The sequence below is a fragment of the Nestor notabilis genome, unplaced genomic scaffold (assembly GCF_000696875.1).
Source record: "Nestor notabilis isolate BGI_N333 unplaced genomic scaffold, ASM69687v1 scaffold7388, whole genome shotgun sequence".
In the NCBI taxonomy this organism is placed as follows: Eukaryota; Metazoa; Chordata; class Aves; order Psittaciformes; family Psittacidae; genus Nestor; species Nestor notabilis.
In genome coordinates this window covers 9843-34382 of record NW_009940493.1, presented here as the reverse complement: position 1 = coordinate 34382, position 24540 = coordinate 9843, and the positions used below count along the sequence as shown (strand labels likewise).

At 34.4% G+C, this 24540-nt stretch overlaps 1 protein-coding gene across 1 annotated transcript in view; it reads left to right on the top strand.

Moving 5' to 3' along the window:
- LOC104410257 (cytoplasmic dynein 2 heavy chain 1-like) overlaps positions 1–23615 on the top strand; it is a gene marked incomplete at both ends in the record, with an annotated part of 40342 nt that extends 16727 nt beyond the window's left edge. The window contains 11 exons of the mRNA XM_010020369.1: positions 661–711; positions 2720–2797; positions 4009–4140; positions 6042–6114; positions 11290–11450; positions 14683–14808; positions 16009–16119; positions 18412–18567; positions 20478–20553; positions 22580–22791; positions 23511–23615. Coding sequence (XP_010018671.1) covers positions 661–711; positions 2720–2797; positions 4009–4140; positions 6042–6114; positions 11290–11450; positions 14683–14808; positions 16009–16119; positions 18412–18567; positions 20478–20553; positions 22580–22791; positions 23511–23615 — 1281 coding nt within the window. The remainder of the gene's footprint in view (positions 1–660; positions 712–2719; positions 2798–4008; positions 4141–6041; positions 6115–11289; positions 11451–14682; positions 14809–16008; positions 16120–18411; positions 18568–20477; positions 20554–22579; positions 22792–23510) is intronic.
- Positions 23616–24540: the final 925 nt, after the last annotated feature.

The window sequence follows — 24540 nt, the reverse complement described above, 5'->3', positions numbered from 1 at the left end:
GATATTATGTAAAATTTCAGTACTTATGAAGACTTTTTAGTATATTTCTTACCACCTCCAAATATAGGATTATGTCATTTGTCGTATGTTTTAAAAAAATGATCTAATCTGTCTTAAAATGGTTAAAAAGTCTCTTCCTAGTTTCAAATACCAAGTCTAAAAGATTTAATCATACACAAATTCAACTTAATGAAATCAAAGTGTTTATAATACCAATCTACTATATTAAATATTCCTTCTGTTGTAATAACTGCTTCCTTTGGATACTATAACATGAAACACTATTGAAACGTGGATTCTGTAATTATCTGTTGTATGTGGGCTGCTGATACCCTATTAGGCAATGTGTCCTTTCCAGCCATCTATGTTGTTTCTTCCTAGTCTATAGTTAGCACTCTGGGTGGGAGCTGTGGGTGCTAAGGATAGGGCTTCTCCTTTTGTTTCTTTTTCTTATAAAGCACTGCAGTCACGTAGCTTGTATTCTTCAAAAGGAATTACATACTGGTAGTATTAACTAGAGTTTTAAAAATATCTTATAACTCTTCCAGAATCTAGACTTTTATTTGTTTATCTTCCTGTTTTGCCTATATCCTACTGCCTATTAATATTTATACTTAAAAGATGTCTTGTGACTTACCAGAGCTCATTTATTCCCCCTAGGAATGGGAGACTTTTACAGGTGTGATCGTTGGAGACACCATAAGAAAATCAGTAAGCTACCTTTATTTGTGTATTTTGAAATAAGGAACATTTACTTAAATGCTGAGAAGTTAAAGTTGTATTCTTACTATATAGTTTAATTAATTGTATTCATACATCAAAGGAACAAGTAACTTCTCACAGTCATACAAAAATATAAAACTTTCTGAACATAACTACTATTTTTCCAATTTTCCAACTTTTTGCCTTTGTTGCTTTTTTTTCCCCTTTCTTTTTCTGTTACCAGGATTACAGTTTGTTTTATTCAATGTATGTTTGAAGACGTTTTAAGCCCTCTTCTGTAACTAAAATCAGTGTTTCTGGATCCCTCTTTCTCCTGATATCATATGAGTTGCACTTTTTGTATGTTAGTCCACACGCTTTGCTAACTTTGACATGCATTTTTCCCCAGCTCAGAGTTCTGTATCTAGAAATGTATTTATATGTTTTCCTAGGTGACAGAGCTAGTTTAAGAAGCTTCTGTTGCATCCCTGATCAATCATACTGTAGTTTACCAAGTGTCCCTCAATTCTTTTGAATCTGTATACTTTCAAAATAATCTTCCAGTAGAAAAGGGAAGAGGAAAAAATCTTTCTGTAGTCTTATCCATTATAACCCTTCTTTGAACCAAGTATTTTGACAAAGGTTTTGAAAAGTGTTTTTATGAAACATGAGCCCAGTCAGGAGTTGTGAGCTCAGTCTTTGCTGCTTCTTTTGCTGATCTTCATTCAGGGTCATGCTAGCTCATTTCCATCATGCTCAGCTGAAGTTTTCGTAATTCAAAATAAATTTTAATGTTTAGGCTTGTGTAGGTGTCTGTCGGGTATCTTGTACGTCCAGCGGTACAAGACAATGAACAGTGTGAGTACCTTGTTTTTAGAATATTCATGACACCAACTGTGTTCACATGCATGCTGACAGGATTCAAAAGTTGCTTTAAATACAATGTATTACTCAGATTTTCTTACTTAGATAGATGGTTTCTTAAATTCTCAGTTTCTCTAGCACTTAGATGACTCCACAGATTCAGTGTGAACATAGAAGTTCCTCTATGGAGTCTTTAAAATTCAATTAAACATCAATGAGTTTGGTGATTTTCAAATATTTTCTTGCTGTACGTAATTTTCAAGATATGAGACCTGATTGTGTAATGGAATTTAACACTGACCCTCCCTCTAACCCACCTAACACATGACTCATATATTTTGGAAAGACTGGGGACATACGTGATTCAACCCCGCTTCTAAGTGGAATGTATATTGCAGACCCTTTTCAAGTTTATTCCTACAATTGCTTCCAAGTTTCCTACTTTTGTCTTTCCCAGACTTTATAACTCATGGCTGAGATATCTTTTCACAAGAAAGCTTTCCTTTTTTCTGCTGAACATTTAAGATTACTATTGAAGATGCTCAGTGGTTGAGAGATCCATGTACATTTCCAGGCAGAGACTGTCAGACTGGTTAATGGGTACTGTAGGATTCTTTATTAAAAAACGAGGTAGTGAATACAGAGATTCCACTGGAGCTTAAGCCATGTTGTTCATCCTTAGAATTTCCTCCATACCCAGCATCTGAGGAGCAGAAAAATAGAGCTGTGACCAAACTGTACCAGTGCAGAGATGTTCAGAAGTGATGCTTTGCTTAGTGAATTACTCCGGAATTGCTTTTTGTGTAAATAACCATCTTCTTCATGGCTGCAAATACTTGCAATTTAGTTATTTTTTTAAGTCAGTTGCTCAGAGTGCATATGGAAAAGAAAACTACTTAGAGTTGAGTGTGTCATACAGGTGCTCTAAATGGTAAAATATTTTCAGGCTCAAGTGGTTAAGCAAATGTTAATATGAACGGTATATCTCAAAATTTAAATCATTGTTTTGTTATACCATTTATGAACTTAGCAAAAGACCACAGAAAGAGTCCTGTTGTGAATGCCATTTTTATTAAAAACATGCAGTTTGCAATCTTATTACTGAATATAGTGTTTCACAAGAATTTGTGTAACTTATGTGTTTTTCAATAAGGATTCACAAAGAAGTGTTCGTGACCAGGTTCCCTCTTGGATAGAGCAAGACCGAGCCTGGGCAGTAGCATCTTTGAAGGTATACATCATGTGGTGGTTTGAATTTAACTTAAAAGGCCTTTGGTTTTAGCAAATAGTAATTTGGACATGAATACTCAAATATGTATTTACTAGATGGAAGTATTTTGTTATTTTTAATGGTTTATTCTATCTTCCAGAAACCATAGCTTAATATATACCCACCTGAAAAAAAAACCCCAACAAAACCCCCACAAAGTTGTGGTTTTTTTTTTTTATTTAATCTCATTTTTCTGAGCCTTTTGCATGTACATCTCTACCTCATCCAACAGTGCATTTCAATGCATGTGAATGAACCTGTCATCCTACTGAGATTAGAAAACGCTGTCATCCTACTCAAGGCACTACAATTTCTAAAGTTAGAAAAATATACGGAAGAAAAATTGCAGAGAATACTTAAGTTACAGGTTTCTCTTACGTAGTGATTTTCACAAATCACTTTATACTGTATGAAAAACCATAAACTGTTAGTTAGGAAATTACCTTTCTACTTACCAGATTTCCATGCCCATCTTTAAAGGAATTTTTTATTTGTTATTACTCAGATCAAGTCATTTCAAACTAAAACAATAAACATTTTCTTGCCTTGGTTCATCCTGCAACAGTTAATGTTGAAGTCCTCTGATCCTGAAGGGAGCTAAGTGAAAATGCTAGTCCTTGAAATTCTGTCCTGGGCTCTTCTTCTGCATTTAGTTCAGCAGCAAGAAGTAAAACCTTGACAAGTCTTTGGCAAGGACTTTTGTTGCTAAATCCAGAGTTCATTATTTTTCACATCTCTTCACCAGGGATCAGGAACAATTTCAATAATGGTGTAGCAAACATCATTGCTAGGACTTTTAAAAAACAGACAGAAAGTGAGTAACTGGGTGAATCAGTAGTATGTAATGATAGAAAAAGAATCTGGTCATGGTTAAAGGAGAGGATTACAATTGGATAGAACCCAATTTTAAGAACAAAGGACCTAGATTTTTAGAAACAGAAATATAGAGCAAATAAAGACTTAGCATTTGCAGGGAATAAGTAAACAAATGGTTAATTTTAAAACCTAACCTTTTCTTCTCTAACTCTGAGGATAAAATTGAATTGAATCATGACATATGCATGATTATTTATAGGTTTAGGGTCATAGAAGTATTTTTAAATTAATTAAAATATACAATGTCAAAATGACTATTCTTCTTTATTGTTAATTATACATTATTTGTTCTGTAGATTTCTCTCCCAGGTCTCTATCAGACAGTTTGCTTTGAAGATGAAGGTCTGTGGCACACTTTTTCTCAGAGCTCTGTGTGTGAACAAGACTTTCCATCTACTATTGTAAAAAGAATTTCCTTATTTCAGCAGGTAATCTTTTAATATTAAATTATTTAAAAATAATTGTGAGTTCAGCATTGAAAGTAAGTTTTACATCTTGGGAATTTAGGCTTCAGGCCTGGCTGAATTATAAGTGGTTGACAGTATCTCCAGCTTAATTAGTTTATTTAGTCTAAGTATTTTTCTGTTTTTCTATAAAATATAAATCTTTTATCTGAGTCTGTTTGTGTTGGTGTGTTGGCTGCAGCTGAGCATACTCTGTAAGGTAGCAAGCTCTTTATCAATTTTCCAGAATTAATTTAATGAATGGGTTTTAATATTTTTTATGGTTGCTTTGTTACTGCAGAATTTGTCAGCTTGTTGAGCATCGGTAATTCAGTTCATCATTAAATGTGCAGGCTCACACATCTGACTGAAAACTGTAAAATGTAGTAGCAAGCACTGATTTTTAGAATAGTAGTCATAAAATAGTAGTTCAAAGAATTCCTGAAAGGTTAGCGATTAAAGAACTCATCAAGAATGTTGGAGAGGCAAGTCCCTTCCACTACGTGGAGATCTCTTCTCCTCTGGAAGAGAAAAATGGCATCCTTCCTGTGTTTAAGGAAGAAAGGATATTGTTACTCACTTTCACATGATACTATGTTTTTTCATTTGAAGTACTTGATATAAAATAAAGGCCTGTCCAAAGAAGGGATGAGGTATAAGACAATATAGTTTCATGCTGTTTGACGCTTAGGGGCTCTCTATTTGGAGATTTTGTGTAGGAGGAGAATTTCTAAAATAGCATGTGTTGGATTTAGGAACAAACAATTTTGGAAGGGCATTTGTCTAAATTATGTTTGATTTGGCGAAGCGCTGAAGAGCAATTCTTATGAGCACATTGTGTTGTCATAAAAATACTGTATTTATAGGATAATAAATCTGGAATGGTCAACATATTATGTAACTAGTTCTTTGCATAGAAAATATTAAAGATGCTTCTGTTAATGAAGTATACTGAAACTACTTGATTATACACTACACATGAGTTAGTTTCTTTCAGACTGTATGTTAAACATAAAAATAGTTCAGTACCTCTTAGTGTAATCTCAGGCTTAAAAAGGAGTACTTAAAAACTTGATGAAGTTAAGTTTTTCCTCCAAAATGGCAGATATTCCAGTCTTGTAAACTGGAATGTGGTGGTAGGTTCAGCACTGTCATTTACACATCTGCAAGTAAGGGGGTAGGAGAAGGTATGGTGATTTTAACATATCATTTCTACTGAAGTAGAAATTAGTTACTGCAGTTGCCTGCACTGAAGATTTGCATGATTATAACTGAAAAAGAGGTAGCTGGTAGGAAAACTGCTGATTTCATTTGTATCTCTACTGATTAACTGTTCATGTTCTGTAGTCTTTTGAAGAACAGTAAAAGAATTTGCAGAACTAGAAGGTTTGAAACTCAGAATGTCTTGGGGAAAGAAGTAAAATACATAACTGTAAAGGTGTCCTAAAGGAAATTCTTTCAAAACTGATTATTTTACTGTATTGCTGCACTGAAGTCAGAAACATTGCTATTCATTGCAGTTAGGATGGCACTGCCTAAATACGTGTATAGAATTTAGATTGCTGTTAGAAAGCTAAGTTTGCTTTCTGTCATTCTAGCTACTCATATAGCTTTTTTCTAAAACACTGTAGAAGTTCCAGCTTACAAATAGACGTTAGTGGTAGATCTGTCTTTGATTCTATTAATAGGACAAGCTACTTATAAAAGAGCAGTTACATTAGATTGTCTTAGAAAGGATTGATTGGATAGCTGTATATATTCAGAGAAAAGAACTTCGTTCTAAAGAGAATTTTGAAGAATTCAGCCTTCTTAGAAAAGTCTTACTTTCTAAATTGTCACAATATACCTTTAGAAACTCATCTTCCCTGAATGTATTTTATTTTAAGGTACTTGTGGTCCAGGCTGTCCGACCAGACAGGCTGCAGAGTGCCATGGCTCTTTTTGCATGTAAAACCCTAGGTAAGTTATTTTTCTCTCCAGGGTGTTTACACACAACAATTAAATAATGGTTTTGGTCCATTTTCTCTCTTATTTTATAATTCTTATGGAATCAACAATTTTAGGATTTGAAAATATGCTGTAAAGTGGATTTGCTGATTTTGTTCTTGTTAAGTATTGTTAAAAAGTTTGGTATTTATGCTGCATAGTGATTTAAAATATGTTAAAATATCTGTCAAGTTCTTGTAGTGAATTCTTGAACACTGGAGTAATTAATAAAGGAGGATAGCTGGTTTTCTGTAAGTTTTACATTGCAGCATTTTCCCTAAGACAGAAGTTTTCCAAAAACCTTGTTCCATTTGATGTTATTTACCATTTTAAAACCATTAGGTTTGAGATTTTGTCACCTGGATCTTAAAAGATTATTTCATATTGTCAGTCATTTTTGTAAGTCTCTTGGATGGTAATATAAGGAAATACACATGATTTAGAGTGATTCAATACTGTAACTGTCTATTTGTTCTCATCTATCTGTTTCCTCTCTGAGGTCTATTATATCTAAAGCTTGGGACTTATATTCCAAATATTGCAATACAGCACACCTACGCCTTCCTTCAGTTTTTAGCAGTTAATGATAATACACGTGTAGAAGATGAATTATGACTGTCTCATTGGGGTGGACACTGTACTTTTAAAAGTCACCCTCTGTGTTACATAGGGACAAGGTAGAATTTGTTGGTTTTAATGTGGTAAAACTACAGTAAAACCACATTAAAATTTAAGTGGTAAAACAAACCAATTTGTTGGTTTTAATGTGTTTTTTAATCCCATAGAAGTGGGATTAACAGAAGGGAAAAGATCAAGATTCTAATGATCTTCAGTGTAGAGTGGCAAAGGCCATATGTCACTTCTTATTGCTATAAGATTAGGTATAAATTTACGCCTCTGATTCTTACATTTTTAATGACATTTGGGCGAGAGTTTATCTTGCTTCCTCCATATGCTCTGTTTGTGGGCTTTACTTGTTGGTCAAAATTGGTTCCATGTCTGCTGCCATGGCCAGTATTTTCAGAAGTAATGTTAGCCTGCTCTGTCAAACATTATTAGCAGATAGAGAAGGTACTTTCATCAATGTGAGTGCACAGGTACCCCACTGACAATGTCCCTGCCTGTAGGAATCAAATGGCAAGTGTTTCACTTAGTTCAAAATGGAATTGTTAAGTTTCCAATCTTCTTTAGCTGTTTTCCTGTGAGAAAAAGAAGTTCCAAGAAAGCTGTAATACCCTGTAAGAAAGCCTTTTATTTTATCCAGATACAAGTTTGTGGGTTTTGTTCTCTTTTTTTCATCTTTTACATGTATTTGTAAATGTATGGATGAAGGGGGATTAAAATAATTTATTTTGAAGATAAAGTTTGTAAGATTTTTTTATAAATGTATATTGTGGGCACCCAAAGTATGCTTATTTCTTTATTTTACATGCTATACTGATGCGCACCTTGTTAGCAAAACAGTGTAGCAAAAGGGTGTTCCCTGCTCTTGTGCCAGTATGGGACAGAAGCTATGAGCACACTTTTTTCTGTAATGTAGACCAGAATTCTTTTGATTGCATCTAGGCCAAAATAAAATTACTTGCCAATATAATAATAAAAAAAATAATCTTTCCTGCTTTCTGTATCGGAATTGTTAATAGTAATAATACATTTACTGGTATTTTTGTACATTGTTTCTCTGTGGACAGATCACCAACAGAAGGAATTTTAACAAGCACTTTTAGTTCAAATTCCAGCTGCCATAAATTGGTTTAAATGCATTGACTTTTGTAGATAAGTTTTGTGAAAAGTTGTTCATTGTTTTTTACGGAAACTTTATCAGTTTATAAAAACCACAAAGTTTGCACCTTGTGCCAAACTTTGTATTTATATGTCAAGTGTTTCTTTTTTTCTCTTTGATCCCTTCCCCCTGACATAACTGAACAGTTACTTGCTCTCACATTTGCTTTTACTTCTCATGTTGGGATGTCATTTTGGATAGTGAGATTTAAGAAATTCTATCAGAACGGAACATTCAGGCAGAAAAGTATGTCAGAAATCCTACGGTAACTGCATACTTATTAGCTGGAATTGGAGTGCTTATTGATTGACCCTGAAAACCGTGGAGTCCTTTTTTTCATTTCTCTAAACATAATCCTGGCTGTAACAGCCAGGAATAGACAGTGCTGTGTCTGTATTGTAGTTTTTCTAGATTTCATTTCTGTTGAGCTTCCTTAAAACAAAAAGCACCTTCAGCTTAGCTATGCTTTTACTAAACATTGTGTCCAAATTTCTGTAAATCCAAACTGTTATATGGAAGAAAACTTATACTGTATTAATTTTCTAAATGATGCATCTCAAGAGTGCCACAATATATTTGACAAGGCTGTTACTCATTTACAATTGTACCTTTTTTAAGTTTAGCATCATTACCATAAATGTTATTATAATAACTTAAGTTGCAGGTGTACACGCGTTCATCTATTCCCCAGTTAATGTGAGGCCAAGCAGTAGTCCCCAGTTAACACAGAGTTTTGTAGGATATCAAAACTCCTCATTAATTAAGCGTCTCAGAAATCTGTGTGCCTTCTGCTCGCACTAAAAATAGAACAGTCTCTGGTTTATCTTGACTGTAGCGTCTGTTTGTAGCAGCAAAACAGTCTTAAATACAGGAACTTGGTGATTGAAGAGGTGAGGAGAGGTCTGTCTAGTGTGTTTCTGTCTTTGTCAGTGACGAACAGTAAATGTCAGTGCAAGAGTATAAGAACATCGCAAGCCTATAGTGAAACTTTTTGCAGTGACCAATGTTTTATGTCCCCAGGGTTTCTCAACAGGAAGTAGTAACACACTATTTAAAAGACTCAATGTATATGCCTTACATGACTCTGTACATCTGTGCTGCATTTCCATGTAATAACAAGTATCTGCAGCATTGCACAATGCCCATTGCACAGTGTTAATGAGTAGTCAGAGCAATCTCCATTTAGTTTTTGTACCCTTGCTGCCTGTTGACTTCAACAAATATTTTTCATTTTTTACATCTTTCATAGGATTTGAAACAGTAGCAAAGATTTTCAAAATTTTCTTCACTGAAATAAAAGTTAATAAAACTTCAAATTTACCTTGCCAAAACCTTACTTTTAATCAAATTTTGATCTAAAATTTGGTGTTAAGATTCTTAATATATCTTTACTGCTTACATAGCTACTGATTACATTTTAATAATCTTTATGTAATATGTCAATTAAATTAATATGGAAACAATTATATTTTGATATTTTAACAGTGAATTATACTTACAGTGGTTACAGCTCAGTAGAGGGTGGTTTGATGAGATGAAACATGCTTAAGGAGCAAGACAGTGGTTTATAGCCCAGATATCAGAACATGTCACAAATACCTCTTCCTCGTACCGCAAGGGAGAGGTACAAGTTATCACAAGTACCTCACCAACAAAAACAAATAACTGATGTTAGATTTGCCTAATTCTAGGCATAATATTATCTTACATTTTCAGTATTGTAAACATTCTCTCATAAAAACTTTAACTAAAATAAACATCCTTACCTTACAGGATGCGATCGTGTTCTACTTCCCAATATTTTTCTTTCATTGCTTAGACTCCAGTACCTTACATTATGACTGTACTTGGAAAAAACCCATGTCAATCTGTAGTTATATATCAGATTTCTTTTATTTTCTTAGTTAATTTGTCTATTTTCTTTCTTTCTACCCTTTGCGCCAATAGCTTAGCTATTTCCATTTATTATGTTATTGAAGGAAATGTTAAATCTAGAGTAGTTTGTATTTGTAAAAAATCTTAGTATAAGCTCAGTTTCGAGAAATGACTGGAAAGCAGTATGCTGGGCAGCTTTCATTCAAGTGTATGCTTTTTTCCAGGCCTTCTGAAAATGCATCCAAATTTGGCCAATACAGGATTCATTGAGAGAAACAACTTTCAGATGTTTGTCAGACATTTTTAAGATTCTGACAGATAAGTGTCCCTGAAGAGTTTTCCTCACTGTGCATGCTTCAGTCCAGCACTGAACAGCCCTACTTTAATTTCAGTGCCATTTTATGGATCTTCTATGGTTTAGGGTTTATTGGCAGTGAGCAGCAGAACTCATCAAGGAAGATGCCTGTATCAATTGCCTTACGGCCTTGTTTGTATATTTACCTCTACTTGTATTACCTCTGCACACCTAATGAATGTAATGAAAATATTTTCCAATGTTAGTCCTGTTAAAATTATCTTTAAAGCATTTTGATTGATAGTGATTTTATCTGTTTAGTTGTATCCATTAGAGTCTCTGTACAGATACATGGAGAGAACCCAGTCCTCATAGTAACCTTAGCCAACTTTACCTCCTGTATTTAAATAATATAGTATTGTTCCATTTGGAGATAATAGCTCAAGTCTGAAAGCAGACTGTGCCCTCAAGGAAACGTGTATTGCATCTTTTAGTCAGTGTGGCATAGATGTCACTGATTTGGACTCCTCTGTCTTGCTTTATGTTGTGATTTCCCACACCACCTAATACTTCACTATTTAAGGCCCAGTCTAAAACTGCATTGAAAATACGTAATTAATACTGTTAAAGTTTATGATACACTTATACACGTAGCTGTGAGCCTGTGTACTAATGCCTTGTCTATACTAGGTCAACATTCTAGACATTTAACTTGTATATTAAAGGAAATAATATACTAAAATAATTGTAGTAATAAGAACTGTGTAAAGTCAAGGTCTAGTAATGCTGCTCGGAGGACAATACAGGAGAGAAGTTCTGCATGTGGACATAGACACTGCAGTTAGTTTTAGCAAATAGCGTAGCTTTTTATATTCCATACGTTATAGTTTATACATTCCAGCTTTTCTCTTTCTGTTTCTTTACTTGAAGACTACATTCTAAATAAAGACTTAAATGTATGTCTGTCAAATTGGAAGTCCACGCACCATTTTGATGCTTGTGTCTTTTTCTTCACAATATAGGGTGGCTCTAACTGCATATTGTAAAGATCTTTTTCTCATTTTAGAACCAGTTTTATGGTTTCCATTGAAGAGAACCTTGTATGTTCAGATAGATAACCTCTAAAAGTAGTTAATGAAGTACTCCATCCTGTGTAGTCACTTTATTTCCATAGTAATTCTAATTCTAATTATAGGGATAAAAGAATTATCTCCATCGCCTCTGAATTTGAAACGTCTATATAAAGAGACTCTGGAAGTTGAACCCATCTTGATAATTATTTCTCCTGGTGCTGATCCTTCTCAAGAGTTGCAAGAACTTGCCAGTGTTGAAAGAAATACTGAGTGCTACCATCAGGTCAGTTTTAGAAAGCATAATGATTAAATCCCACAATGTATAAGATTTTACAGTAGTAATATCTATTCTACCTTGGTTTTTAAGGAAGTTAGTATGTAAAAGCATAGTTTGGTGTCTGTGTGTTTGTTGTTCCACCTATCTTGCCATTAACTTCTAATTCCATTGGCAAAGGGGGTTGAAGAAGAGAGACACAATTAATGATCCCAACAGAAGCAGAATCCACATGAGAGGCATTCCTCTAACTTGGAGAAGGGAAAGATAAAATACATGGAAGAGAACAGAAGTGACAGAATTGTTATACTGAAACATAATCTTTTTTTAGTGTGGAGTTATTAAAGTATTAACAAAACAAAACAAACAAACAAAGATCTAAAGAAGGAATTCTTGACTGTGAGGGTGCTGAGGCACTGAAACAGTTTGCTCAGAGAAGTTGTGGATACCCCATCCCTAGAAGTATTCAAGGCCAGGTTGGACAGGGCTTTGAGCAAGCTGGTCTAGTGGAAAGTGTCCTGGCCTGTGGTGGTGGGTTGGAACTAGATGATCTTTAAGGTCCCTTCCAACCCAAACCATTCTGTGATTCTTTTAAAACTAGACTTCATCATTTCCTCTTCTTACAGGGCTTGGATTTTTGTTTATTCAACAGAAAACATAAATCAGATGTTCAGTGTTTCTGAAGACTTCAGTATCTTCAGAAATTCTGTAAAATATTTTGATAAATTTGGCAAGTAAACGTTAAACAATTAGTTGTTGATGGGAGTTCCTGAACAGAACTCTTATATTTCAAGTGTTTTTTAAAAAGTGTTTAAGATTGACTATGCAGAAAGCTCTCAGATTTCAGGAATAGGTGTACAAAACGGAAATGATTTGCCCAGCCAATGTAACAGTTGTTTTTTGTCATGGCATACAACTTCTTCCCTTTTTTTCATTCAACACAAAACTGAACTGGGTCAAGATAATTCCCCTTGAGTAGAACTTAAGCAGGAATTGTACTGTTAAGAAATCACTTTATATTTTCTGTGTCTGTTTCTAAATTGGATCTGTCCAGAGATCTTGAAAACAACTTTTATTAAGAAGAAATTTACATTAGTTGTTAAATTCACAGAATAACCTAGGTTGGAAGGGACTTCTTAGCTGATCACTGGTTAGCATAAAATGCCAAATGTCAAGTTTAGTGTTGCTTTTAAACAGTCCATGAAATTGTTCCTTTCCTGGAAAGTGCGCGCTGATGTAATATGTCTTTCCCATCAAATTGTACAGATTTAGATCCTACTGCCAGCTCATCTAGCTGTGAATGTTTCATAATGCATGTTTCTTACTCTGCCACACAGCCTTTTATTTTTATCTCTAAGTATCTTTTACATTTTTGACTTTTAAAATATGACATAGTATGGTGTTTGATTAAGGAGCAGTACTCAAAGCTAAATCATCAGAAAGTTGTCCTACTAATGAGAATATGTTGTTGTTACTATTTTTTTCCTGCACTTACTCATGCAATTTGAATAGAACATAGAATCATAGAATCATAGAATCATAGAATAGTTAGGGTTGGAAAGGGCCTTAAGATCATCTAGTTCTAATCCCCCTGCCATGAGCAGGGACACCACACACTAAACTATGTTGCCCAAGGCTCTGTCCAGCCTGGCCTTGAACACCTCCAGGGTTGGAGCATTCACAACTTCCTTGGGCAACCTATTCCAGTGCCTCACCACCCTCACTGTGAAGAACTTCTTCCTTAGATGTAACCTAAAGTTCCCCTGTTTCAGTTTAAAGCCATTACCCCTTGTCCTACCACTAGAGTCCCTAATGAAGAGTCCCTCCCCAGCATCCTTGTAGGCCCTCTTCAGATACTGGAAGGCTGCTATAAGGTCTCCACGCAGCCTTCTCTTCTCCAGGCTGAACAGCCCCAACTTTCTCAGCCTGTCTTCATACGGGAGGTGCTCCAGTCCTCTTATCACCCTCGTGGCCCTCTTCTGGACTTGCTCCAACAGCTCCATGTCCTTTTTATGTTGAGGACACCAGAACTGGACACAGTACTCCAAGTGAGGTCTCACAAGAGCAGAGTAGAGGGGCAGGATCACCTCCTTTGACCTGCTGGTCACGCTTCTTTAGATGCAGCCCATCTGTTGAATTATTTCTTACATGGAATAAAGAAAAGACCACTGAATTTGCGTGTTGTACTACCATATTGTCTGGTGACTCTCAGTTGCCTTCTTTTGGCTATTTTAAATTATTTCAGGATACTATACTTAGTTTTATTTAGGCAGAGGATATCTCTGCATTATCATATAAAGCTAAGGCCTTAAATTTCTTTGTGTCAGTAAAGTTTTAGGATAAAAAGACAGAATGGAAATATCCCTTTCCTCTTAAGGGATATTTGATTAAGTCATCGTAATAACAATAGTTCTATTTTGCTATAGCAGTAATGCCAAGACAACACTTTTCAGCTTTTTTCAACTTTTCAGCTCTTTTCAGCTTTCTTTTCAACTTGCTTGGTTCTGGGCTTTTTGTAATGTGTAGCTTCCAATTAGATTCTAAGGGAGAACTAATGTGAATGCACTGTATGGGTAGTCTAACATCAATTGCTGCAATAATTGTGCCACAGAACAAATCCTTATTTTCAATTTTCTCTGATTTGTCTGAAAAATCCGGTTTGGATCTTGGTATTTTCATTTGAAGATCCAAATTCATTTAACAGCAATATGGTACTGTAAAAATGAAAAGACACTTTTTTAAGCTATTCATATTTCCCAGTTGGAAACAGGGCAGCCTTAAGTTTTTCACTCATCTTAGTATGAAACTGAATGTTTCTCTTCAAAGAAAGTACTACTAACTTACAATCTAAAGAAACTTTGTTCTCATTTATCTCTTGTTTTTACTGTATCAGCAATTCTGCAGTAATACAGAATAGCCACTGATCCTTAAATTGCTTTTTGAGTTCCCAGAGAATACACCATCACTGTCACCAAGTAATATATGTTTTTTTCATTAAAAGATCCGGTAATGTTTTTTTTAAGGAAAAGGGACTCTGGTTAGATAGGTTGCAAAGAAAAAAATTACTTCTTTCATCTTTTCCCTACTTTAGTAGCTTATCACATTAGAGAAAATTCTGGTTCTCTTTATCACACCTTTTTTACATATGCGCTCTAACTTGGAATCACAGTTTTGTATTTAGCCGCTAAATAGGATACAACAAATACAACCGTTCCTGATAAAAGTGTGTCTGTCATTTCAGATTGCAATGGGCCAGGGCCAAGCTGATCTGGCTATTCAAACTTTAAAAGAATGTGCACGCAATGGAGAATGGCTTTGTTTAAAGAACCTGCATCTTGTTACATCTTGGCTTCCTGTACTGGAAAAGGTGAGGGTAGCTGGAGAAGAATGTTTTGGAAACCACATAAAATCAGTATGCAACATTTCTGAAGCAGTTCAGGCATTTCCAGTGTTAAGTTTAAAATTCCAACAACTTAAAAATAAACTTTAACCATTTTCTAAATCACGTATAAGGTAAAATGCATCAGATCTGAGCAGCTCTTTCATTTGTCTGAGCGCTTTAATTTTTATAGTATCAAACATTTCTGCCACAGTGAGCGGACAAATGCTGCTCTTAAAAGTCTGGTGCTGTATGGGGTACTGCCAGTGTTTGCTGAACTCTGAATCTATGTCTGTTTGATTTTGATTTTTTTTTTCCCCTTCAGTTCTGGGACTTTACTAATCTTTTGTTAAGTGTAGATTGTGTGTGAGTAACTAAGAGATTTTTGCTAATTTGAAATCAAAGTTATGTTTGGTAGAAGCACGCTTACTTATGGCATGTAAAATCATTAACTTGCTAACTAAATCAAAGTGACTTTACATGTATATTACTATAAAATCTAAAAAAACTAACTCAAAAAAAGTGTGGAATCCCTGTTAACAGTTACTGCAATCTTAATTTTCCAGTTTCTAGTGATTGTCCATAAAGTGTACTCCATGCACATGAGATTGGAGTCTACCTTCTTTCCAGCAATGAACATGTATATATATACCTTTAACATTCTTATAATCTATTTTGAAAAAATTGGAAGGCAAAGCAAGATAACATTGATGTGTGTCATCTAGCCTGTATATGATAGTGAGCAGTAAGAAAGTGTTTGTAAGCCTCTTACTAGTTATAAAATAACAGATCTTGTAAGTATTAAAATACGGATATGTATCAGAAGTTTCTTTTTCTTTCCACAGGAACTCATCTTTTGAGATGTAGTTGTCTGGGTTTTCTTTTTACTTAAAGAAAGTAAAGAACTGCTATATATTTTTCTGCTCTGAATTTAAGATCTAGGAGGGAAATGCAAATATTTTGAAACAGCTAGGATGAACTTCAAACTTGAGCACAGCGAGCATATGGAATGTTTGGTGGAGTCAAAACGTTGAAGTTTTTTTAATGGCCTTTCTTGTAAAAACAACTAAAAATGTTTTAGACAAGCCTAACTTTCTAATTTAGGAGATTATAATTTTGTAAATACTGTTCTGTGTATTAAAAAAACCGAACCAAAACCTACTTGAATATATAACATCTCTTTAATAGGAACTGAATACATTACAGCCTCAACCAAACTTTCGCCTTTGGCTTACTACTGAAGTTCATCCAAAGTTTACTCCAATTTTGCTTCAATCAAGTCTGAAAATAACTTACGAAGTAAGATCTGTTTGGGAAGTTTTTATTACATGTTTACAATGAATGAAATTGGATGTATAATAAACTATATGTTTAGATAGAATGCAGTTTAGATAATGTGGACTAATTAAATAACTGGTTTTCCCTTATATTTCTATTAGATGTAATACAGCAAAAGTCATTAATTTACCTTTAAAGATTTTTGATGATCATTTATAATGCATACGTGGAAATTTGCAGAAGCTGTACTTTAAAGGGAAGGTTTGTAAAATTTCTTACTAGATTTTTTTTGTCAGTTGAAAGTCTGAACTGAAAATAAATCTACCTCATGGAAGTGTTTCTTCTGTTTTGTGTTCCAAATTCTTTAATGCATCTAATCAGTGGTTTTTAAAAGCAAAAAGCTACACAGGTGCTCCTACTTGATGAATCTCCTCCTCTGAACATCACAGAGTCATACCTTTTCGTCCTTATTCTTCTTTCTGGACCCATAGCTTTATATTTACTGGGTCCTTTCAGCAAAAATGGCTCTCTCCTCATACTGAATATAGAATTAAAGGCCTTTACAAAAAAAGAGAGCTTTACTTTAAAAATGGTTCAACATAAGGATACATGGGACCATGCTCCTCCAACTTGTTGGAAAGGGCTCTAATCATTAATGCACATTAATGTCCATTATGGAAATCATGGATAAGAGTGCTACTAACTCTTCCAGTGATAATGGAGCTTTGTATATTGTGCCTACAGCTACTAAACCAAGAAGCTCTGACCATTTAGAGCCCAATACTGCTAACTTTCAAGAAGCCAAAATTGTTACATACAATATATTGACCGCAGGTATTTTTAGACTTCTGGGGTACCTTCTTCCTTTTACTGAGATCTTCAGTGGTACAGAAACTACAGACTGTGTAGGATTGTCACATTTCTTTTCACCTAGCTTCTTGAAGTTACTGATCCCACTATCATTGGAATAATTGGATCTTTGCAGTGATGCAATGTTCTCAATCCTTTTGTTACCTTTTCATTTGTAGTAAATATTTTTTTTACCAAGAAAGAGCCAATGACTTGGCTAATAGTGGTGGATAATTATATGGTTGTGGTATGTCCCTTAACTGGTACCAATCAACATGTAGATATAAATAAAAAAAAGTCATCAATTGGCTACAGTGTTTTGCAGCAGTTATTTGCCACAAGTGTGCATATACAACATATGCAGCTATTGTAATCATAAAGTCATAGAATGATTTGGGAAGATCATCTAGTTCCAACCCCCCTGCCATGGGCAGTGACACCTTCCACTAGACCAGGGTGCTCAAAGCCCCATCCAACCTGGCCTTGAGCACTGCCAGGAGTGGAACATCCAACACTTTGGGCAATCTGTTCCAGTGTCTCACCACCCTTGTGGTGAGGGATTTCTTCCAAATATCTAATCTAAATCTCTCCTCTTTCAGTTTAAAGCCATTCCCTCTTGTCCTATCATGCCCTTGAAAAAGTCCCTCTTCAGATTTCTTGTAGGCCCCTTTAGGTATTGGGAGGCTGCTCTAAGGTCTCCCCAGAGCCTTCTCTTCTCCCCCAGCTTTCTCTCTCTGTCTTCATGTGAGAATAATCTTACGGAAACATTAACAAACATTATTTTTCAGAAGAAAGGAAGAACATTCTTATGAAAATGTGATTTAAATATCTTTAAAATTTATGTTTGCATCCACACTTGCAAGTAATTTGAAAATGGCTGGGTATCTAGTCGGTTGTTTTTAAGTATAAGCACTGTAATCTTTGATATTATATACACTTTAACTGCAGTTATTTCTTCTGGTTGTGAACATTACCTAGGACTAAATCAAAGCACTGATGTTTTATCATCTATACATATATATATACCATATCTATATGGTAGCTAACAGTGCAGTGATGGCATAAGGTCTGTTGGCTCTGATCACAGAAATGATAATTGGAAGCTGAGATTGTAAAATCATAAGAAAGGTTCTTGTTCTTGAAAAAATTGAATTTACTTTTATGCTTGCATATTTTGATAGAGTACTGTTCTCTCACTAAGATCTTTTAGTGTAGTTCGGTCCTTATATTTGTAGGTTCTGATTAAAATTTCCTTCAGTATGTTTAAGTTATTTTCAGTATAAGATCATTCTGTTGTTAGGCCATTTATTACAAGTAGATTTTTTCCTTGTTAATTTTTTTTTTCTTTTTATTAAACGCTGTGCATCATTTCATTAAGTTATAAATTTAAGTTAGAATTTAAGAAAATAGTATGTAAAAGTATCTGGTTTTCTCTCTAGAACAGTGTTTTTCCTTCCAATGCAGGCACCCCCAGGCCTCAAAAAAAATCTCTTGCGAACCTATGAGTCTTGGACACCAGAGCAAATTAGTAAAAAGGGAAGTCTGTCTCGAGCACATTCTCTCTTTTGCTTAGCATGGTTTCATGCTGTATGCCAAGAAAGAAGAAATTACATTCCTCAGGTAATTTTTTTTTTTTTTTTTGCTATCTTTTTAAAAGTTTACTTCATTTATTAGCTTCTATACTTGCAAGTATTTTTCATCAGGTATACTTCGGGTCTTGTTCAGAGATGAGACAAACTTGGATACTTTTGGTGTCTGCTTTCATTTCTGTCTCTGAATTCGCTGCAAAATAAGAACTTGGTAGCCCAAATTCCTGTCCTTCTGAAAATTGCTACTGTCTGCACTTGGTTATTTTGTGATTTGTGTAGTAGCTGATAGTGGAGTATCAGGTTAGGAGTGGGGTCCCATGCTAAAGAGTCTGTGAATCCTCTTTGCTTGGGACAGGGAAAAATACTTTGGAAATGTGTAGGACTCAGTGGAAGACAAGAAAAGAGATACTTTGGTGGGAAGAAGAAGATGTCATTGTCTACTCTTTCTGCACATAAACCTTGTTCATGGAGAAGGAAAAACAAGGGAATATATGTGTTTCTTGTGGGGATTATAATGGTTTTCAAAGGCTGTGATGTGTTTTTCCTGTGTTTTTCCCGTAGACAATTTTTTGTTTAAAGTTAACATTTCTTCTGGCTGCAGATGCTTAAATCAAGCAGAAAAAAAAACCCAAACACCAAACTGTTCTGTGTCTTGTTTATTTTATTTAGACTAGGGGTGAAATTAACCTGTCATCTGAAAGATTTGATCTCTCACAGTCAAGAATGTTTGAGTTTTTTGCTGGTTTTGACTTTGTGATTTGTAAGGTTGTTTGCCTCTTGCAGTAACAGAATTTTGAATATGGTGCTTAAGAAGTAGAATAGGTGAAAAAGTACTGACCTGACACATGAACTCTCATTTACCTTTGTTCAAATCCATGTTCATTTACCACCAGTTTCCAAATGACAGAAGATAGGATTACTGCTTTCTCCTTAATTCCACTGTAACTGTGATTATCTCATGCACAGACTTAGAGATGTTTTTCTGTTTTGCTTAAGATGACTGATTTCTAACATTGCTGGACTGCAGTTAATCCCAGCTAGAAGCTCTTGTACTTTACAGTGAATTTCAAGCTTTAGGTCCATGGACATATCCATCAAAACAAATACATGAACACTGTTTGTAGGTTGCAGCACCTTTCCACTTTATGACCTTCAGGGTGACTGGCTGATAGTTTGATTGTGATCTGTGAAGCAGCTGCAGTCTTGACTGTATCTGTCTTGCTGGATATGTGAGATACGAGGATATACCTTTGAGATCTGGGGTTCCTAAGTTCTGTATCATATATCAATATTAATTTATACTTACCCATTTACATTGAAACTTTTTTGTTAGAATTACGTACACATTAAACAGTACTGCTATATAAAAATCTCATCAAGAAGAGAAAGATTGTATAAACTGAGAATGATTAGAATATGTATACGGTGGTCAGCATTTTCACTGTAATAGTACCAGTAATTACTTTTCTTACAGTTTTTTTCCAGTCGGTAGAGAAATGACATGAATTAAAGAGTAAGAAGATGAAAGTGTAATTTAGACTGTCTTTGAAGAATCAGACCTATTTATTAAAATCCAAAGGAAACTGAAATACAGAAAGCCTCAAATAAAATCATAATTCAATGCATGATAGAGTCACAGATGTCAGCAAGTTTTAGGTGAAGTAAATACTTTAGGAAATAAAATAATCTAAAATTTGCATTCCTTATACTCATGTATGACTCATAGTCTGTGTAAGTATGTAAAATTAAATGCACTGGTAAAGGTGTTTTTACACTACCTCCACTGAATGTTTCCAATGATGCACTTTGGAGGACAAAGGTTGTTTCTTTTTCATTAAGTATCATACAGTATACAGTAACCACATACATAAAAAATATTTGTATTTTACTTCATAATCATTCTGTGACTAATTAAATTCTTTGAATTACTTTTAATGGTAGGGTTGGACCAAGTTTTATGAATTTTCTTTATCTGATCTCCGTGCTGGTTTTGACATTATTGACAGACTCTTTGAGGGTAAGTCACTTAAATAGAAGATTTCACACTTTTGTTGCATAACCCTTCTGACTGTCTTATTTTTAATTTTTAGAATATGAAAACCTTTCAAAGAATTTTAATAAATTGGTTACTTTGCATGATTGTTTTATTTGGAGTGGGGCTATTCTGTTTAAAGGCTGCTTTGAAGGTATTTACAGTTTTTTATTTGAAAATTCATTGGCACATTTTCTCAAATACAAACACATGTCCAGGTAGTTAGATAAGTACTTCAGTATGGAAAGTGGTCTGACCCTGAATCAAGCTGTGCTTAGGCTTATTAGGGTTTTCTGGATGTAGATCCAAACTCAGAGGATATGTCTGTATTAGTAAACTGGAAAGGGCGGATACAGGCCCAAAACTATTCCACAGTCAGGTTTATTTATTCCCATATTTGGCTTATGCAGACTGGCATTGTCATAGGCAGTGCCAAGTCATGGTTTGTGAGATGGCAGAGCCTGGAGACTCTTTCCAACAGGCAGCAGATAAGAGGTTACCTTATTTTAGGGCAAAAGAGAGTTTAGCTGTGTGAATGAAGCTGCCTTGTTCCATCTGATCTTGAGTTTAAAATGGAACCCTGTCCTATTTTACTATTAGAAGAGATGTTGCGTGAAGAACTTTATCTTTCTGTAACTGTCAGGTAAGAGTGTAGATGCTGCAAGGCTCATCGTGAGTAAGCAAAGCTAGACACACAGAGTGAATCATAATTTCACTTTTGGGAGGTTGGGTAAACCTTCTTTGTGTCAGGACCTACTCTGCTCAGCTTCCTGAGTCCAGCGGAATAAATAGGAAATAGAGGAGTGCCTGGAAGATTAAGTCTTCTCCCTCTGTTCTTTCCTGGTGACCTCCCCCATATATTGAATAAATGAATTGAATATTAATTGAGTATTAATGAATTCTTCATGTTGAAATTCACTGATAGAGCTCACTTCATTGTTAAGTAGCATAGTAATGTCAATACTAGTTATTATGAAAAACGTATTTTTTTTGAAGTCTTTTCATTTTGTATAATTTACTTATAAGTAAAGTTAGGAACTGATATTTAGACATAATTTATGATTATTGACTTAAATGAGATTTATAGATCATGAGTACTTCTGGAACTGGACCTTAGTTACACAGACTTGAAACATACAGTGATGTAAAGAGTCACTAACTATCAATGATAATCATTAATCTAGTCATTAATTGTTCCTGTGAAGGTAACTTTTTTTACAAAGGAACTATTGAAGTATTTGTAAACAATACCACCAATACACCCCCCCTTAAAATAATTGCTGCGTCCTTTTTCAAGGGACTTTCAGAAGTGCTTTCCTGATCAAACTTTTACCTGCACATGAAGGTTCTAAGTAGGTCATTATCCCATGGAGTTATGTTGGGCAACTGTGATAGAAGGGAGTGAAAATAAGTTATTTTGAACTTATGGGATATAGCTGAGCCAGAGTAATTTAATTGCAGTATCAACCTGTCCCGGAACCTAATAGTAACATGATTAGATTTATGTGCTGTATTGTGTGACTTACAGTGATTTACCTGTTCTGGACTATTCTGTGTTTGAAAGATGACATTTCCAGTACTGTTTTGGTTCAATCTATCAGTTTGTTTTATGAGATCAGATGGTACAGTGATACAAAACAGTGTACAAAATTTGGAACAAGGGAAATTCTTTTTATTTATGACAAAGGAGCACATAATTAAAGTTTTAATATAGTTTCTGAAATGCATATTATCAGTTTATCTACAATAGAAAGAACTACAAGACTTAAGTAATATTTGTAATAACTCATTTTGAAACACAGGTGTTTATTTTATCAATGACAAGTATTTACAAAGACATTGAAGTTTCTGTATCTTCTATTATTTGGTAATATAGAAGAAAACAATTAGAAAATAATTATAGGATGTGTTTATATTTTTTTATTTCAATGAAGAACTGCAATGACAAAGACATAATGCTTACAGTGCAATACTATCCTCTGATACAAAATTAATATTAATTAATTTATAGGTTCCAAAGACTTCCAGTGGGAATTTGTGCATGGCTTGTTTGAAAATGCAATTTATGGAGGCCGTGTAGATAATTACTTCGATATGAGGGTTCTTCGGTCCTACTTGGAGCAGCTTTTCAATTCACAAGTCATTGGCAGTTTAAATGCTAGAGGCAAGAAGATTACTAGTTTCCCATATTCAATCTCTCTACCAAATTCCTGCAGTATTTTGGTAGGTATGCATCTTCTATCACCTGAGACAAAAACAAAACAAAGTTATTTTCAAGAATTATTCTTGGAAATAATTCCACAAAGAAAACCAGAGTTACAATCCAGAGAATACCTTCATGTATTTATTTAAGGCTTCTTTTGTGTAAATAATGAATTCTTAAGTTGTCAGAACTATTCTGTCTGTTCAGGCAGTCTCCTTTCATATAATACCTGATTGGACTGTGGAGTAGAGCAGCATAGCTATAAAGAACTGAGTAAAAGAAATTGGATCAATTTATGACAAAGAAGGATATCATTACATTATTATGTAACTTAGTGTATTACCATAGTAGTACTTTTTACAGACTGCTAAACATTCTTAAAACTTCTGGATGAAACAGGAAAATCTAGATACATCTTATTTACAAAATATATCAACATTCTGACGTAATCTGCTTTATGCCATGGAGGATGTTTAGATAAATTTTTTTTTAGATAAATATGGATTCTGATTCCCCTTTAGTATGCCTTTATTGTAAACGAGTGAATTCAGTGAGTGTGAAGCACTGATCTCTCCCTATCCTTTCATGTTACTACTAATATTAAGATTAATTTGCATTTTAATGTAGGACTCCAAATTAGGTATCTATTACGAGTTGAAATTCTTTTAACACACACTGTTAAATTCATGAGCTGAACAAAAGGTCCCTCAGTTACGTTTATTCTTCTCTTATAATGCAGGATTATCGTAATATTATTGAAAGTCTTCCAGAAGATGACAAACCAGACTTTTTTGGCCTGCCTGCTAATATTGCTCGTTCATCACAATGTATGATCAGTTCCCAGGTAAAGTTACATTTTTCACTGACCGCTGAATCTTTCCTGCATCCAATATAAGATAGAGAACCCACCACCTGCTCATAAATATTAATTTTCATAAAACAGTGGGATTTTTGGAATATGTCGACTTTTATCTGTAGAATATATTAATACAATAACAATTCTCTTTAATTACAAAGATATTATTTTAGGACTTAAATAAACAAAGAATTATTGAGAAAGTTTAGGATGATATAATTCAGTTCATACTGAAGAGTTTCCACCTACATAAGTAGTTTCTAATTCTATTTATACTGTTAATCTAACTTCTGTCAATGGGATAGTTCTTACAGTTGCTGTTCACTGCAAGTTAAGGTTTTAGTTCTGGTCATTAAATTCTAATACAATAGTTTGGCAGATAGGATATGGGTAACATTTCATTCTCTTTCTGAAAGAGGAATTAGCACATTAAACTATAAAGCTATATGAAGACAAATCAGGATAACAGTGCATAGGGTGGTACACTGAGCTCAAGAACTCTATTACAAAGCCAAAAAAATGAAGATTCAGTGTATCTGGTTTTGTCTTAAATCTTTTACATAAAAATAACTCTAAAATGCTTTTGTTTCTGTCAGATACACAGTAGACTGCTCATTAGTTCTTTCAGCTATGCTTACATAATTTGTTAAGAACTGCAGTTGTTTGTTTGTTAAAAATGGTAGTGTTTGAAAGTAAGTCCTTAGTTAACCTCCACAAAATCAGAATAGATTCAGATCTCCTGTGTGAAGGGAAGTAGGTAATGAATGCATTCACATGCATTCATGTGCAGACGTAGACTCTACTGAACTGGTCTGCCATAGCATTGATTATAATATATAAACTATGGATTATAATCTTGAAAATATGAGGCTGTTGTAGTTACAATTCTGAGAGATGCTTCTTTGTCATATGA